This window comes from Terrapene carolina, unplaced genomic scaffold (genome assembly GCF_002925995.2).
Source record: "Terrapene carolina triunguis isolate 2854851 unplaced genomic scaffold, T_m_triunguis-2.0 Scaffold836, whole genome shotgun sequence".
In the NCBI taxonomy this organism is placed as follows: domain Eukaryota; kingdom Metazoa; phylum Chordata; order Testudines; family Emydidae; genus Terrapene; species Terrapene triunguis.
The window spans coordinates 857,848-876,725 of record NW_020665187.1 but is presented as its reverse complement, the minus strand read 5'-3'; the positions used below and the strand labels follow the sequence as shown (position 1 = coordinate 876,725).

The 18,878-nt window shown below is 38.1% G+C and overlaps 1 protein-coding gene and 1 long non-coding RNA gene across 3 annotated transcripts in view; both read left to right on the top strand.

Moving 5' to 3' along the window:
• Positions 1–18,878, top strand: part of LOC112111484 — a 46,235-nt gene that overhangs the window by 7,468 nt on the left and 19,889 nt on the right. The window lies entirely within an intron of this gene.
• On the top strand, positions 9,392–11,503 carry HOXC4 (homeobox C4). Its single transcript, XM_024206916.3, has 2 exons — positions 9,392–9,998; positions 10,467–11,503. The coding sequence occupies exons 1-2, from the start codon at positions 9,455–9,457 to the stop codon at positions 10,814–10,816; spliced, it is 894 nt and encodes a 297-aa protein (XP_024062684.2). The 5' UTR covers positions 9,392–9,454; the 3' UTR covers positions 10,817–11,503.

Genomic DNA, 18,878 nt, shown 5'->3' with positions numbered 1-18,878 from the left:
TTTCTTTCTTTCTTTCTTTCTTTCTTTCTTTCTTTCTTTCTTTCTTTCTTTCTTTCTTTCTTTCTTTCTTTCTAAAACAAAAAACAAAATCAATGTCCTTGTTTTTGAGACTCACAAGCCGTGATTGCATATATTTTGTTTCATCTTTCACAAAAGGGATGGCTGACTAGACTTTTATTACAGGAGGTTTTTTTCCTGTCAGGAAGGGAGGGGGCGGGGGTTGTAAACGCAGGTAGGTGTCCGTTTTGATCTGTCGCTAATCACAGGAAGTGAGGGGGTCTGTGTCTTTAAGGTTGTAAATTCCACAGATCTGCTTTTACTTACATTCTCAAAGGTACCTCCGAAAAGATTTTTTTTTAAATAATCTCGTGCTATGGTCTGGAAATTGTCTATTATGCCCAATATACCTCTGCGCTGTTATCGTTAAAAACAAAACAAAACAAAAATAGTTGTATCTTTTGCCTGGAGCCCCAGCCTAATCTGAGGGAAGACATAGTGGAAATATTTGGAGCTGATTTTCTGCTAAGGCAATGAATAAGATCTAAAGACCCATTGGTACTTGAGATGAATGCACCAAGTAGCTTCCTAAAAAAAGGTCTTCAAACCTCCCTCCCCTTGTTAATAATATTTGCCCTAAAAATATTGACCTTATTTTGCTTAAACATAGCCCGAAGAGAGGTCAACTGAGCGTATCCTATGGGGGAGGACAGCTATTATTATTATTATTATTATTATTACTTGTATTATGGTTCTGTTTCGTATATTCCACTAGGTTGATAGGCTTATGTAATTAAAGACAAGCTAGAGGTTGGTTGTTGTATTTTCCTCCCCTTTTCCTTCTGTTCTATATTGTGTACTTTTGTGGCTGTGATGCATAATATACAGCAGGAGAAAATCATACTTTACAAAAATGACTAAGATTTGTGATCTAACTAGGCTTCGCAGTAATAAAAATAGAAACACACAGACACAGACACACCACACCCACACTAAACAGCTTTCCTTGGAACTCTGAGAGCTAAAAGGTTAGGTACATGCTCAGTAGGCATATAGGCAGAATAAGACTTTGGGTATGCTTTCTTTATTGCTACATCTGATTAAATACATGTAAGTGAAAAATTAACAGATTATCAAAGAGATCCATTTTCGACACCCACAAAAAATGATCTGAGCCTATGTTTGTAGATAATCTGTGCTGAAGGCTAACTTCTTTCTGTAAAGTAGCATTCAGTCAATCCCTCTCTCTCTTTCTCGCTCGCTCGCTCTTTTTTTCTCTCTCTCCCCGGTATGGTGAAAAGTGACCTCTTTCCATAAAATAGCATTCAGTCTCTCTCAGTGTGTGTATGTATGTGTGTATACACATTGTGCTGTTTTTATAAGACAACATTCAGTCAATGTACTTTGTAAATGAATTATCTAATAGACATTCTCCAATTAAAAACAAAAAGCCTCCATTATTTTTGCTTTCCTGACACTTTGGCTAGGAATAAAACATTTGACTGTTGGGGGCGGGGGAGGATCTTTACCTATAGACACAACCTGACACTTTACATCTGTCTCTGCTTTCCTTGGGTACCTGTCCCTGTCGAAATTAATTCCCCATAATACTGTGGAGAACAGAAATATAAGCTTTTAAAAAAATAGTCCAGTCTCAAAGTTGCTGGGTCATGTGTAAGCGAAGAAGTGGAGTATGAACAAACCTATATTTTATGTTAGTTTCCTACCATGCTGCACTGGCTGATGCACTATCCCTGAACTAATATCTAATTCCTCTTAACTTATTCCAAATGGATGCTTAAAATAAGATTTTTCGGATCTAGAGAGTCTGTTATTATTAGTATTAGCTGGCATTCTGTTCTGCCCTCATTTCATCCCACCTTCCACTTTTTCACTGAGCCAGTCCCAGCTGCTAAACTCTGGATGGAATCCAAACAATCTGTTGCCTTTACAGCCCCGTTGCAATCTCATGTGGGTGCATTTCTGGTCCCCTAGGTGTTCACCTTTCCCTTTCCCCAGGTCCCCAGGTTTTGGGGTGAAAACCCTTTAGCCTTTCCAGGAATCGAACAATTATTCAATGCATCCGAGGCCCAACTGAACGAGCTTAACCATCTTTTTGCAACAAGGCAGCCGATTTCTTATCAGGTTTGAATTGATGCTAGAGGCCTGGTTCTGTATATCATTCTTGAGATTTCTCTTGTCCAACTACGCGGCTCCTTTTGCTTCTGTAGGCTTGACTAATGACTGCTGCAAACGACAATGCCTGCAGAATTCTAATCGCCAGGATGAGTCGGGCATCATTTATACTTCTAAATTTATTTTAAAGTATTTTACAGCAGCCCAAGTTTAGTTAAGTTCTGCCTGCTGCTCTGGAGGTGCAGCTACAACCCTCGGAATTCCTGAAACTAATAAACGTTTTATTAAAAGGTTTTGATGGATTCACCTTTGGGATTAACTAAGATAATAGTTTATTACACAGTGAAAGATTAAACTGAAAGTACCCTAGTGAAAAAAATAAACATTATAGATAACAGAAAACTCCTCTTCAACCATTATAGTCCATTGTTGTCATTCTCCACTGCCCAATGAAAGTTTAAAAAAAAAAAAAAAATCAAATACCTCATTTGGTAGCTGAAGGCAATTAGAAGGTTTCTCCAGAACTCCATGTCTCTTGTTCGCTCATTAGAATACACATGGTTCCGAGTTAATACTCTGTATATTTGTACAGAGTGCGGGTGATCGACAGAAAATCGAGATAGGTAGGAATATCCAAAGATAGGAATCTTATGCAGAAGAATAAAGTAATCACACTAGATAATTTTTCTTCATCAGTCCTAAATAACTAATTCCAGTACCTTATAGAACTGTTTTCATCACCTAAAACAACACTGATACACACAAACTTGTGTGTCTGTCCCTGTGTGTATATATATGTGTGTGTGTGTGTGTGTGCATATATGTGTTAGTTGTGTGTGTGTAAACATACACTCACATACAGAGATATGAATAGATACACAAATACTTTAAAACAGTTTTAAATGTGGAATATGTAATATTTACACTTCAAAACATAATATATCTGATATATGGTTATAGTATGCCTATATATGTACAGTACACTGTATTTGATATATATATATATGTACATACATAAATACATACATATATATTACAACTACAGTGTACTGTACATATATATACAATGTATATATAATATGTGTGTGTGTAAATCCTGTACATTTTGAATATAAAAGCTGTATTCATTAAACTGGCTAGGAGAATTGATATCTGTAAGGTTTTAATAACAGCTATTGATTCAAGCACTCACCAGTCTATAACCTATATTGAGGAAATCTTTGTACATCTAATCTAATTAGACACTCTATCACACATATGTACGGTAAGAGCAGTTGGGCCATTTGAAACCCAAGGCAGAAAGGGTGCTCTTTTGCTGCCCTTTGCTTAAAAAGTGTCCAGTGATTACTTCACATCCCCAGAGAAAGCCAGCACAGAATTGATTTTAAATTGCAAAGGGTGTCAGTACCGATCAGAAGTGCCTGCAACCTGTGCTGCTTATTTCCCCATAGACTCAGCTTCAGAATGAGAATCACCCATCGGAGTTTTCTCTTTGCCATTTACACGCCCAAATGTTCTGTAGCGAATGTCACACGAAGTGTAGCCCCAGTTCAACTGGATTATTTACTCTTGCGCCAGCGAGGAAGGGAATCCAGCGGAAAGAGAAGTCATTTAGCAGGACGATATGAGGCAGGGAGGCTCTCTCAGCAACACTGAAAATGAAGGCACAGTAGGGTTTATCAGAGTTACCCTAAAGTTAGTTGCGGGTCAGGACAACGTAGCCAACTCTTATATTGACCCTTCAACCTCATGAGAGGTTGGTATGACTTTCTATTCCCCTGCACGATTTAAAATAACTAATATTCTCATTCTGACCCATTACGCTGTCTCAGTGGCTAAGCCCAAATCCCTTTTTCATGGGCATCGGCTTTCAAAGTCCTTCTCGGGAGTTAGGTGCTATCACAGATAGAATCAAACTATAGAAGTGCATTCTCTGTAATTATTAATATTATCACTCTGGGGGAGGATTTCAAGGCTAAATGGGTTAAGCTAGTAAGTGCCACTCAAGAAGAAGCTTTCTACGATAATACAGAACAAGAGCTGTCTAAAGTTTGTATATATTTCCATAGCATACAATAACATCCACCTAACTTCCACTGAACAGTTCTCTCTGCAGCTCCCCCCCCCCCCCTCCCCCTAGAAGACCAATGTTTTCTTTACAACTTAACCTATGGTTCAGCAGCATGAGATGAGTCATTACAGGTATTGTTTGTGTAGAAAAAGTCAAGGAGAAACCCTATAGTCTGTATATATGTCACTTAAAAGGATCCTCCATCAAAGTTTTTTCTCCGTGCTGAAAAGGATAGAGCCGTCAGACTCAGAAAAGATTGTATTCAGAATTTATTGATTATAACTAAAATACATATTTTCAGCCTTTTAAATAGGGTTGAAGAGGCTAAAGGAGAAAACGGAAGTGATCAGTTGTAGTTATATGGACCATTACAGACAAGCATATATGGTATAAGAAATAAATAAAACTCTACCGTTCGCAGGTTTATTAGTTAATTTCAAATCTTTTAAACAGTTATTCTTTAAGGACCATCTCTAACAGGTTTGGTTTGCTAGTTCTCAAAGCTGCAACACATATATTTGCTTTTCGAGCTAAATGAAATCACACTAGAAGTTATAAAGAATTGAGACATAACTCGTTTACCCATCCTGGCTACTTTGATCTATTAAAAATATAATCCTCTTTAAAAAAAAAAGTAAAAGCATGTTTCCTACCAAGCAGGAAGTTATTTTTAGGCTCTCGTGTAGGTCAAGTCTTGAAGAGTTCATGAACTGAGGCTCCAATATAAATAATAGTAATAATAATAATAATAATAAAATATATTTGTAATACAGATTCAAATCTCCTCTCAGCTAAAAGGGGTTCTTCGCCAAAACCAGATTTTTAAGGGGGGCTTGGGGAAAGGTGATAGAAAGAAAACCAACAATTTCTCCAGCATAAAAATGAAACATCAAATTAGTTTGCCTCTGGGCTTCATTTTTCCCCTTCTACATTATAACTAGTTATTGAACTAGCTAGAAGATCTAAAGGCCATTTGTGAGGAGACAAATTTCAATGGAGTTCCCCCATCAATAACTCCTTGGCAGTGACCTATTGGATCAAGTCAAACAGTTGAGGTGAAATTCAGGTCACGCTGTCTAACCAATATTAAAATGCGCCCACTTTTTAAAAAGCCACTTTCAACGAGATTTGAAGAAAATTGAATTCCTGGGTGGGGTAGAAAGGGGGGGAATAGAGAAAGAGAGAGAGATTGAGAAAACGGTTTGCATATTTTTTACAAACAAACAACAGGAATTCATCTTTAATATCTTAGAAAGAGGGGGTAAATATTTACATTATTACAGATTCGGAGACTAAAGAGGCTAAAAAGAAAAATGTGAAGGCTAGTACTTCTCCTGACATGCTCTGGTTATTAAAATCGTTTTAGGCCGATTCATTACTTTTACTGACAACAGATTTAAGAAAAAATCAATTAAACATTTGCATATTTCTTTGCATAAATTAGACTTGTCTATTTGCATTATGAAGGAACAAAAAGAAAAGGTCTTTTTTGCACTTACTGCTTTCAAGTTGTTAGAAAAATTAAAATTTAATTAATTACATGTCATTGCATATGTCACAGAGAAACCAACTATTTTTTTCTGCAAGAAACTATCTGTCTTCCCCCCCCAGCACACACACTAATGTAACTTATTGTATAATAATCACCTTAAAATAAACCCTTAAATGCTTTGAAATAAAACTCTACTCAAAAATTTATTTCCTGCCTATGAATCTCAAGAAGAGATAGTTCATAGTGTGAGGTTTGTTGTTTTATTATTATTATTAAACATTGAATAACAAAACCCCAGTAGATAGGTACTTCATTTTCTAGGATGCACAGATTGCTAATGGCTTGAGGTACAGGTTACCAAACGGTCAGTATGGTAATAGCTAAGACAATGAATCCGCAGGGACAATAGTCACTTATTTTTCTTCAGTACTGTCAGAAAGGCGCTTTGTACTCAAAAATGTTCTTGAAATGGTAACCAGATCTATATTTTGCAACCTGATTCCTGGGTAGAGAAGGAAATAAAGACCAGAAATTATTTTTCCGAGGTGCTATATTTCTCTTGGCGTTGTCAGTCCAAAACTGTTTGTCGACATTGTTGGGTTGGCTGGGGAAATTGAGGCGAAAGAGAGGGGTGGGAGGGAAGGTTTATAGACAAAAGAGCCAGATTCTTGTAACAACTATTCTTCACACGTCCTTGCAGACTTATTTTATGGAGACAAAAATTCTGCCAAACACTTAAAGCAAAAGACACATCTAAAAACTCCACTAAAAAGACAAAAAGAAAAAACTAGACAAGTGAGGGGGAAAATATATTTGTGCACTGCTTAGATATAATGTGCAAGGAACTAAAATAGAAGTGGGGGATGAATTTAGATTGACAAGGCAGGAGGGCCAGGCGCTTCTTGAAATAAAACCTTTTTTTTTTTAAATATTTGCAATTAAGTCCCAAAGCTATAAGAATAACAAATCATTGAAATAAAATTGCAGTTCTCCCTTGGCCATCGGGAACACTGAGCGAAAGGCTTTTTTAAGGCTTCGAACTGTAGGTCAGTAACTCATTGGTAGAAATTGTTTGGGTGACCTTCACGCCTGGGATTTTTGAACTCTTTAGTTGTTGTTGTTTATGATAACCACCGAGTATGTTCTTAGATAACTACCTGTGGATATTTTTTTTAATGCCTCTCCTCTGTGGCTTACCGAGATTCATCCATTAAAAAGACATGCCTAGGTAAAATTACTTTATTAACTCTACATCTTTATTCAATATCCCCGCAGCCTTGGGAAAAAAGTTTTTTGCATCAATATGAACAATAAATGTCAAAATCCTGTCTGAGTCCAAGGTGTTTGGACAGCATGAGATATAGCTAGTGAAAGGGAATTTATTGGACAGATTTGAATCAATGTTTTGAATACCAGAATACATTTCCATTAATGTCTTTTGCATACTCTAGATTCTCCCCCCACCCTCCTTACAACTTTTCTTTAGAGAGATAGAATTCTACTCGCTTATATCAAGGGATGGAACATATCTAACTTTAATAACTTTCATCTTTGTCAAGCCACTGGGTAAGCAATTAGACAGGCCATGGAAAAAAAGATGCCAATAAAACCAATAAATGCTGGATAATAATAAAAATAGCTAATGAGTTTCCACATGTAACAGTGCCAAAATATATATGGGACTGAGTCTTTGTGTGAGGTAGTACAGGCAATCACAAATATGCAAAGCAAACCATATCTGTAAACATCTTAAGCAACATGCTGAGTGAGTGGCCTTTGCATGCTGTCCAACTTTCTTCCAGCCAGAAAGCATTATTCTGAAGTGCAATCCTTTCCCTCCCCACCCCTCAAACCTCAACACCACAAGTGCCAAATTATACAGTCGTCTATATGTACCCTGTAGAATCGAATTTGTGTGAATATTTGAGAGTCACAAATTCGTCTCTAGGGGAGTATATGGACGATGCCAGAGCCTTGTAAAGTTCTGCTTTCCTTTGATTCCCTTAATTGCAGCTGTTCTAATTAAATCCTCAAATACTGGTTATGTCATTTTAAAAGGTAGTTATTCAAGTGCAAAACAGCCTTAGCTTCTGCCAGGACAGCGTGGGGGTGGCTTGTTAAAGGTAGACTGAATAATAATGATGATTGGGGATGAGGATCATAATAATAATAAAATCACATTATTACTTTTCATATAAAGAAGAAACAGCAGAAGTCTCAGCCAACAGCACAAAAAGCCCCAACCATTTCATGTGACTGATTTATGGCGTTTTACAACCCCATAAAAGCTGTAACAACGAGCCAAAAGCCTCCGACACCGCTGGCACGTTTAGTCTAATAAATAAAACATAAACAGTTAACTTTATGTGTCACTTTTATTGTTATCAAGTAAAATATGGCAATGCCCTGCAAGCTATGATTTCCAACTATAATTGTTATCAAGCAGTACAAGGGATTAATCCGACTCCCTCTGCCCCTCTGTTTAGTGCAAGCTATAGATAAAGCCCTTAATTGCAATAACTGCACTCTCCAAAATATTTACATCGATTTCCAGTTTCTGTACTTGCACAGGGGGTCTATTTGTCCTGACATCTGGGAAAGGGAGCCATTTTTATATATGTTATCTCAACCTTTCCTCCCGCCCTCTATTAAAGCAGCTAGTTAAATGGGTCTTTTCAATGGACGTTGCAAGGGAAACTAATTCTCTGGCTGGATGTGGAACTATGAACCACATTTCTATCTATCTATCTATCTATCTATCTATCTATCTATCTATCTCACATACATGTATGTTTATTTATATGTATGTATGTATATTATATGGAGCTTTGGCAGACTGGAAAGGGCAGAATTTTGAATGATGAAAACAAAGCATAATCACTCTGTAAAAGCCAGTAGGAATAAAAACACACAAGTAGTTTAACAAGTAAAGAATTGTTGTCACTCCAAAAGCATTCCTGCCTTCTGAGTGGGTGGAAAGACTGTGTAGCTATGATCTTTAATACACAAATAGATCCTATCAGTTTCCAAGGAAATGAGATATCTCTTAAGCAAAGGTTGGGAGCATTTAGAGAACTCTAAATTACGGAGCCATGATTTGCATATTCCCTTTTACCTCTCAGGTAACTTGTTTCCTTCCCTTTCCTCCCCACCCCCCATTCAATGATGTATGTTTAACAATATTCCATTTTGGGTGGGGGAAACAAATTTACTAGCAAGGGCACTTAAACTGCCCTATGCTACTTAGGGGTGAAAAAGGGGGCAGTTTTGTAACCTAGCATTTCTTTAAAGTGAAAATTTCAACATATTCTGAGCATGTCTTATTCTGTGCAGGGTAAAGTGATAGTTAATTTTCATAATTAAGGCTTGTTCTGTTGTTGATCTGCAAGATCTGGGGGGAAGTCCTACCACGGAGAGATTTCTAAAATCCAGCCTGCGGCGGGTTGGGGGGTATTATGAGGAATATTCCCCACATGTTCCCTCACCCCCTTTACCAAAACCGGTAGGATTTTATTCTTTTATTTTTCCTTACACATATGTCTTTTTCGGCGGGGGGAGGAAAAGGGGTCGGTTGATCCTTCTCACCATCCTGACTCTTTTGCTCCTAGTTTTGAGATCACACAAACAACAACAAACAACAACAACAATGCACACACACACACACACACATACACACACAAATTGGATACATTTTGAAAAAGCTTTTGGTTCCTTATCCGGGGACTAGGCTGGCTGGTGTGATTGGACAAGGGAGTCACATGGTGAAAGTAACTTTACGGGGTCGCCAGCTTGTAGGAGGGCTTTATGGAGCAGAAAAACGACAAAGCGAGAAAAATTATTTTCCACTCCAGAAATTAATGATCATGAGCTCCTATTTGATGGACTCTAACTACATCGATCCGAAATTTCCTCCATGCGAGGAATATTCGCAAAATAATTACATCCCAGACCACAGTCCGGAATATTACAGCCGGACAAGGGAGTCCAGCTTTCAGCATCATCACCAAGAATTGTACCCACCACCAAGACCAAACTACCCAGAGCGCCAATACAGCTGTGCCAATATTCAAGCTCCCGGCAACCCAGCCGCGCACCAAAGGGGACATGGGCAAACTCAAGGAGGCCACCACCTCTCAGAGAAACCGCAGCAGTTGTGTGAGCAGACTGCTCTTTCCAGTTCCTCCACCTCTCCTTCCCCAGCCCCTCCAGCCTGCAACCAGCCAAACCCTGAGCATCTTAACAGCACAGCTTCTAAGCAACCTATAGTCTATCCATGGATGAAAAAAATCCACGTCAGTACTGGTAGGCAACTTTTTTTTCTCTCCCTCTGCTCTGTCTTCCTTCCTATTTTCACACCATGCTCTCGCTCGCTCTCACTCGTTTTTTTTTTTTTTTATTTCCTTCCCTTCCATGAGAGTCTTTGGGTTAGCACAATTGAGCTGGATTTACGACTCGGAATGGGTAATTACACCCACCATAAATTTTATAGCCAAGCTAGTCTGGGCAGCCTTAGCCATGTGGTTCATTCTGTTATGTATGTGTGAAACTCCTAAAGCTTTGTAAGGGGTGCATAAATAATTCAGTCTTTTGAGCCAGGGAAACCCCTTCTTATTAGAATAGAAAGTCTTGGGCTGCCAGAAGTTCTTTATAACCCATTTAGCTGATTACTTTTTCCTGAGCCACTCTAGATTTCCTGTCTCTCTCTCCCCCTTTCCCTCTCTGTTCTGTCTGCTTCTCTCTCTCTATTCATGCTAATCTTTGCTTTTCCAGTGAATCCCAATTACAATGGAGGCGAGCCCAAACGTTCCAGGACTGCGTATACAAGGCAGCAGGTCTTGGAGTTGGAAAAGGAGTTTCACTATAACAGGTACCTGACAAGGCGACGGCGCATCGAAATAGCTCACTCCTTGTGTCTCTCGGAAAGGCAGATCAAAATCTGGTTTCAGAACAGGCGGATGAAATGGAAAAAAGACCACAGGCTGCCCAATACCAAAGTCAGATCCTCGACTCCATCTAATTCATCGGCGGGCACCATTGCTGCTGGTAACGCGGCCCCCAGCGAGGAACTATCACCGAGTACAACTCAGGATCAGCGAGCAGAGGATATCACAAGGTTATAAACAATATCACACACACACACACAAAATTGACTCTGATTATTTATAGAATCTAATATATATATATATATATATTTTGGTTCTTTTCTTGTAGTTTTCCTGTGCGTATAAAAAACAATGAGGTCTTCTGTAAGACCACAGGCTTAAATGCATGTAACATAGCATGAAGCCAGGTGACCGAGTACCTGCAGGTTTTTTTACGCCATTTCAGGGTTTTATTTATTTTTAAGGGGTAAGGAAGGGGGGGAGAGGTCAATGTTCTGTTAGATGAATTTAATGAACAAATAAGAATAATCAAAAAGAAGGAGAATGTAGGTATTTTACCCCCTGCATTACAAATGCACAATGATCTGCCGAGAATAAAATGGAGCATTGAAATTCTTTTGTATAAATGTGAAAAAAGCTAAAAAAAAAATCATGATTCAAAAGAAAAAAAAAATCACACAAACCAGGTTGAGCGAGTAATTGGTTGAAATTTTGAGATGCGGGGAAAAAAAGAAAAGGGAAGGATAGTGACATATTTAAAAAAAAGAGCAAGGTTTAAACAAAGTCAGTAGCTAGTTTTTTTGTCGTGGTTATTTGTGTTTTTGGACTGATTTTACATGATCATTGTAAACTTGCAATAAAGCGTTTTAGTGTGTATGTGAAAGTCCCAGTGTTCAATAAACCAGTGAGTGTGAATTAGTTTTACTTTAATGTCTGGTGGCTTATTTTACTCTCAACATTCCCCTTGCCCTAAAAAAAATAGAATAATAATCCTGGGATTGTGGCATTAATTCCATGTGCAGGAGTTACTGCTTAAATTAAGTCTAAAGAAACATAAAAATAACTCCCTATTTTAGATTTTATGACATCACAACTTGGTCAATGTATTTCAATCTCTGATTCTCTTAGTCAAACATATACTGGGGAGGGGGGAGGAATCTTGTTTTGAGAAAGGAACAGTGATGTGTGTTTGGGTTAGAATATCATTCATCTGTCTCTGTTTCCCCCCTATTTAATATAAGGGTTTTCTGGTTTTTTCCCTTTCTCTACACTTCTGTTGTTTTGTTGTTGTTGCAAGATTATGTGAACTGGTTCATTCATAAAAGCCAATAGGTTTCTTCTAATCTTCTTCCAAAGACAGTAAAAGCTTTGGCAAAAAGGCATTCTTGCTCTTGGACTTTGAATAAATGATCCAAACGGAGAGTTACATGGATAGTTTAGCAAGAAATTTGTCCCCACAACTGAAGGTTTGTTTACTTTCCTGGAAGGATGAGATAACTGTAAGAAAGAGTTGTGTGCAAATGGGGAAGTTATACATAGCTGTTTTCTAGGCCCCAATCTTTTGCAACTTTGCAGCATGTTCCTTTTCAGAACTACTGTCCCAGTCTGAAATAACATAGGGGTGCCAGATTTTCAGGTAGGCCTGTTTAAAGACATTTATTCTTCAAGCATTTAACACTATCCCAATGCCTTGCATTAGGATAGTTGGCCAGGTGATTAGATCTCTTTAACCCACCCCAGAATAGAGATTATCAAATCTGAATGAAGAGGATTAGGACAGGGGATCTTTCTGTTACCTTTATTTTTATTTTTATTTTATTTGTTTTTAAATTTTGTTTTGTATTGGCTCTCAAAAACATGTATAGACTTCCCTTAAACAAATAATGGTCTCAGAACCTATTGTGATAGCTAGTGAGAGAGATCCTGAAAGGGGAACATAGGCTGAGCGACATTAATATAAGAGTGAGAATGGAGAAAAATGTTGCCATAGTAAATAGACATCAAGTCTATAGTTCTCTTTAAACATTTCCACCTCCAAGCAGAGGAATGTGTTATGAGTTGGTTGTAATTTTTTCTCTCCCTCTGATTCCTTGCCTGTAACAGACAATCTCACACACTTTACCAGTAAAAAAAAAAAGGCATTTAAATTCTTTTTATATATAATAAAGTGAATTAGCTAGCTAATCTGTAACAAAGCATCCTCCAAAGGGAAAAAAGAGAGCCTTTACTTGAGGTTAGAGACACTGTCTTCAGACACATCCACCATGCATATACATTGTAAAGAAAACAAAGGCTAAAAGTCCTAACCTTGTAATAATGGTGCTGCTACAAAGTTGAACTGGCAATTCATAGCCAAGCAACGTGTGTGTGTTCATCAGTGGAAACCTACATGTGCTAGTTCTGCAGACTAAACTAAGGCTAGTGGGGGTGGGCTGGGTGGAAATATTTCTGTTTAAAGCTTGATCCACTCCCCCCCCTTCCCTTTTTGCAAAGTGCATCATAACTTGATGAATTATAAGGGGATGTTCTCAGAGGGCACTGGTTCTGAATGCGATGAGACTTTTTTGTTGTGTGTGTGTTCTCTCTCTGAGTGTCTGATGAGGAAGCAAAGGAAACATTAATCACATTTTCAACTATATAGTCTGCATATTCAGTAATAAAAAAATCACATTTAGGTATATGCCTTTTCGTTCTTGTACCTACTTTTCTGTTCCAGTTCTTTGCTCTGAGACTAACTTTACTTTTTCACCTCTTCTCTGCATTATGCTGAGTATTATTTAGCATCTTACTTAGCCTTTAGACTTGGCCATGACACAATTCCTGGCATGGAGGGAGATTATGAATGCATTATATAGCCAGGCAGCAGGGGGAAGAAGAAAAAAATTAATGTTCCTAGCTACAAGCAGCCTGCACCATAGTCTCTTTTTAGCCTCTTGACGCCTCCATGTTGGGAGCCTGAAAGATACTTTATTGAAGTTCGGGTAAATGGCAAAAATGGGTTCACTGAAAGGACAACTTTTCTATCCCATCAGCTTTATTCTAGCCAGGCAGGGTGACCTCTAAGCCCCCCTGACCCGGGTAGGTCTCACAACGTGTACCTTCTGTGTCTCTCTACATAGATTTAGCGGCACCACTACTGTTTAGCGTCTTTGTAGATTTTACCATAGTAATGGGGGAGAGATGGGGCAGATTCAATGCGTGTTATCGCATTGTGTTGTCACCAAAATAATCCAAGAGAAAGGAAGAAGGGTGAAGTTACGGCCAAATCTCTCTTCTCACTTCCCGCCTTCCCATGGTTTATTTCCCAACTGGCTACTACCCTATGACCAGATCAAAGTATCCAACGCCAAGTAAGTAGCTTTGCACTTTAAAAAACACGGGGGAAGTTTGCAAAGCGATGATTAAAATCAGGAGGTAAATGCAATCGAGCGAGAAGGGAGGCAATTTTTGTGTGAGAGGGGAAACAATAGTTTATTCTGTTTAGGAGTGCAAAATGGTCCAGATATACCATGGCACGTACAGATCTGGTACACGGGGCTGCATTACCCCCACTCCCCATCATCCCGTGTTCGAAGATTAGATGCTCTTTAATTTCAGTGCTCTATGTTCCAGATGTACCTCGGCACATATAGATTTGTCATCATGTGGGGGTATGTTCCCCCTCAAACTGTGTATTTCATTGTTCGGTGATTGGATATTATCTCTACTTATATTACTGGGCTATAAAAGTAACATCATCAACAAAAAATGTTTCTCGAGGATCAAATTAACATCTCAGGTCAGTTTATTTTAACTCATTTTCTTCTAGTCCAATTTGCTTGAAAATGACCCGCTTAATATTTTTTTTTGTTTCCCCTCACAGCTAGATTTTTGAGGATTAAGATTCTAACATGAGTGAGAAGCAGTTTACAAGGCTTTAACGAGCTATAAAAAAGACGTTAGAAAGCCCTTGTATACAGACCCTTGAAGGGACCTCTGTTAAATGTAGTTCAAGAAGCTGTGAAACTTAGTTTCCTGTATTGCCTGTTAAAAACCAACAGCTCCAGAGATGTTTGGGGAGATAACTTCCCACAAACAAGGGCCTTCAGGCGTTATCTAAGTGGCTTCAGTTTTATGAAAACTTTTCCAGTATATAGATACACGTTTTCCCCTTTTGCTCTAGGGCTAATCCACAGAAGTGGCATAGTTTAACTTCCAGACTCTTCAGTTAACATAATATCCCAGGTCTTTACAGCCACTTGTGTCCTTTATCCCTCACATAGTTGGAAAATGTTCGTCTGCACTGTTAATTGTAATTAAAAGACAAACATTCAGCCAGGCTTAAGTGAATGAGTTACGGGTTTGCAACCATAACTGACAGCACCTCGAACGTGTAACTTACATTTATTGTGGTCTCGTATATCATTATCCAGAGATATAGTTTTATGTACTTCCTAATCTGTCCTTATGATTTATTTTGATGGGCAAGGTACCAAACCAAACATTTTGGGACTTTAGTGAAAGACTAGTATTTCCTTACAAACAGCCAGCAGCCGTTATGGTAATGGTATTAACAGTTTCTGGCAAATGACACCCTTTTCTGTTTGTTTGTTTCATTGGCTATGGATTGTCTTCCTATGTGGAAAAGTATTTTCCCAACTCAGCAATAGATAGTTTTGAGTTGAGAGAGAGAGAGTGGGGGGGGGGGGGGGGGAGAGAGAAGCTGGTTTATTTCTACGTAGGGAGTTAAATATTGCTTTGTAAATTATTCACTTTTCCTAAATTATTTTTTCCCATTCCTAAATTAAAGTTTCCATTGCTACCTAATCCATCATATGTATTGTATATTTCCCTAAACCATATAATAGATAGATCGATAGATAGATAGATAGATACTTTGCTTTAAAATAAGAAAGATTTTTTTAAAAAAACAATCTTTGTATTAAAATCTTTAGCTGTTTCTGGAGTTCATTTTTCAGGGATATTTTGATCATTTTATTTTCTTCACTTTTTGTCTGTACTACGGATCTCACAGCTTCTTCTTTCCTCCTCTAAAGGATCTATTTGCTGTTCTGGTGCTAAATGTTATACACTGTTCAGTAATATTTTTTCCTTTGTATAACTCTTTCTGAGGAGCAAACAAGCAACCTATAAGTAATTGCGGGGTAGCCAAGAAAAATAACTCTAAATATATATATAGGGCAATGTATAAGTAATATACACATGTTACTGAGTATGGAGAGAGATCGGTGTTATTAAAATTACTATTTCAAACTTTAGGGCTTTTTCATAAAGTTTAATTCTGATGCGCTCACTGTGACAGCTGTCACTCAATCAATTCTGTTTGGGTCTGTTTAGTCACTCATAAATATCTGTGTTATTACTTTTTCAGCTAAACAGTTTCATTTCTCTGGGGCTCAGATGTTAACTCCCATCCATCCCCCCACCCACCTCTGAATGATTATTTATGCCTCATACTTATTGCTTCTCAGGAAAAGTGAAATTATTAAGGACAATATACCTCTGAAAAAAAATTACCCCAAAGATAGCCAACTTCTCTAGGAAGTAGAGCAGAATATAACTAAAGTCGAGTTTCAAAGAAAGAGGAGTGCATAATAAATAGTCTCACAAGACCATAAAATACCAATTGTAACTCACGCAAAAGGGTATGCTCTAGCACGGGATAAAAGAATTAATTTATTACAAGGTATCAAAAATATTTAAGGTAAATCTTTCCCGATACTTTTCTTTTTAAAGGAAGTATATTGTTTTAACCAACCCCTTCCCCACACCCTAGCTCACTCCTCCATAGAGTGCTCCCCTCTGCTTACTACTTGTGAACCTCACTGAATCACACCTTAATACATTTATTTTCAATTCATTACATTATTATTAAGCAGAAACTTTAACAGGCTTAAAGGGCTTTGCAGCTTTTGAGTGCAAGTTTCCCTTGAGTAATAGCCTTGCAAATTAAAAGTACACACAGAGAATTAAAAGTAAATGCATATACACATAACCACACACACATGGAGAATTAAAAGTATATGCACACACACACATAAATACATACAGAAAGACATCCACCAGCATATATATGGATAATTAAAAGTAGATGCTTACACACAAATATACATACACCCACGTGTTTATGCTCATGTGTGCCTTTTACATATACATTCGTCTGTACAAAACCTCACATATATAGAGACAGAATTAAAACGTATCAGACACCCACACCCACACAGCCTGGAAGTTGGTTAACCTTCCGAAACGCTGCGAGACCCCAAAAGTAGAAGCAACCTGCTATCAGGATTGTCCATGAAATTATGGTTATTTTATTTGCAATGACTAGATACAGTTTGGCTTACTTCTGGGGCGTGCATGCAGCAAAACGTCTGTCTGGCTTCTCTGAAATCCCCCAAAACCAGTTCCCCTGAAGTACCTATAAATATTTAAAGAAGACCCAATAAAGTGTTTACTCGCAGGTTTGCTTTGCATTAGCTAGGTCATGACCCCAAGTTTGGACAGCAGGACAAAGGAGCTTTGACTAGGGTCTTGAAGTCTCGTGTTAGGGAACGGCATAATCCCAAAGTTATTGTTTGAACCAGCAGGTTAATTTACTTGTTTGGCAACAGCTCTGAAGTCTGGATGTATAACTTTATCTAGCCCATGTCTCTAGCCTCATCAAGGGCTACTTAGACTCCTCTCTTATTAAAGTATCCAGATTAGATGATTGTTAAAGCGTTACAATTTACTTCCCATTAGAATCCAAGAAGTTTTTTTTTTTAAATATGGGTCTAAACTGCATAACAACAAATAATCCCCTAAAATCCTATGCTAAGGAAAATACCTTCTATATACTTTCCAGACTATGGAGGTCCTGGCAGGTAAAAAATTCGATCCCTCCACGCGCCATGTTTATTTCAATGCTTAAATACAGATATCCTAGTTTGTAGAATACTTTCAATAAATTGGGGGGCGGGGAGGCTGAAACAAACAAACAAAATCCGTAAATCAGTGGCAAACCCCCATTGATCTCGCTGACTCAAACTCAAGTCCTAGGTATCTCTGGTGCAGAGGATATACCGCACTAACTCATTTTAATTTAACAATTGGGGGGGGGGAATAATAGTCTGGCATGATCCTTGGACAGTTTTCCCAACTGTAAGCATGTAAAATAAAGCCTGTGATGACGATGTGAACTGTAGCTAGAGAATTATTTTGCCAGCCCCCTATTTGAAAGCGTGCACTAACCGTGTTCTTATTCTTTTTGTAAAGCTTTGGTTTAGATTCTTTTCCTTCTTAAAACCAAAGGAACAGATGGTAAAGCTGAGTTTAAAGTTGTATAAACTTCACCTCAGTGCTAGAATGCCGTTTGCATGGGCCTCTATGGGCAGTGAATGTATAAAGTTTGCTCTTGATAACAATATTTATATATTCAGTATACAGAACTGACCCTGGGTGTATATATAGCGAGATAGCTTTGTAAAAGGGGCATGAGCCTGAAATGGGCTAAATATTTTAGGACTTGGTTTTAAAGAGACCTGACTTCTTCGTGGGCATATTTAATAAGGGAAATGTTTATTTTTTTTAAAAAAAATGCTGATGATGTGAAGGAAAAAAGGCAAATGAGAAGCTAAACCCCATATTTGTAAAACAAAACAAAACAAAAACAAAAACAACCCAACAACCTCTCAAGTAGTTTATTTCAGATTTTTATTCTCTCTCTTTTCACAAAACTGGAGCTGCTTTCAGGAGAGAGAAACATAGGCGGAAAAGTGGGAATAACATTGCTGTATGGGAAGAAAATGACCAGTGATTTGGATAGTAATGGCTTGATGCTACTGAGAGACTTCTTTACCTTGACGATCTGCCTTTTTATGGTGAATGTTTTAATATCAAGTTTACAATATAAATCTTGGGTGGCATAAATCGACCGATACATACAAATGTAGTCGCCCCATGCTGGTCATCCTAACCTTTCCTTTCCTCTCCAAGTATTTTCGGAGATTTAGAAAATGCTGTACTGGTTTGCTGTTACTATCCGCGCCACTCGTGAAGAAATACAGTATTGCGAAGTGTTTATACTCCCCGGCTCGAAACATCAAGACCTGTATTTTTTTTAATCTAAACAGTTCTCCTCTCTATCTGGAAACCATCTTTCTGGGTACGAAGAAACTTTTTCCCTAATATGGGTAGAAAAGTCTTAGAACCAGCAGCATAAAGGTTATTGTGAAGATAAACCTCCAATGTGAGGGTGTGCTTGTCAGAGTGTTTTTGTGTGCCTGCATGTCTATATGGCTGCTGTGTGTGTGTGTGT

What these genes read in the sequence shown, in the direction of transcription:
- HOXC4 (XM_024206916.3), top strand. Translation starts at nt 9,455, where the DNA reads ATGGTGAAAGTAACTTTACGGGGTCGCCAGCTTGTAGGAGGGCTTTAT. An exon ending in AAAAATCCACGTCAGTACTG is followed by an intron (nt 9,999 to 10,466) that starts GTAGGCAACTTT and finishes TTGCTTTTCCAG; the next exon opens with TGAATCCCAATTACAATGGA.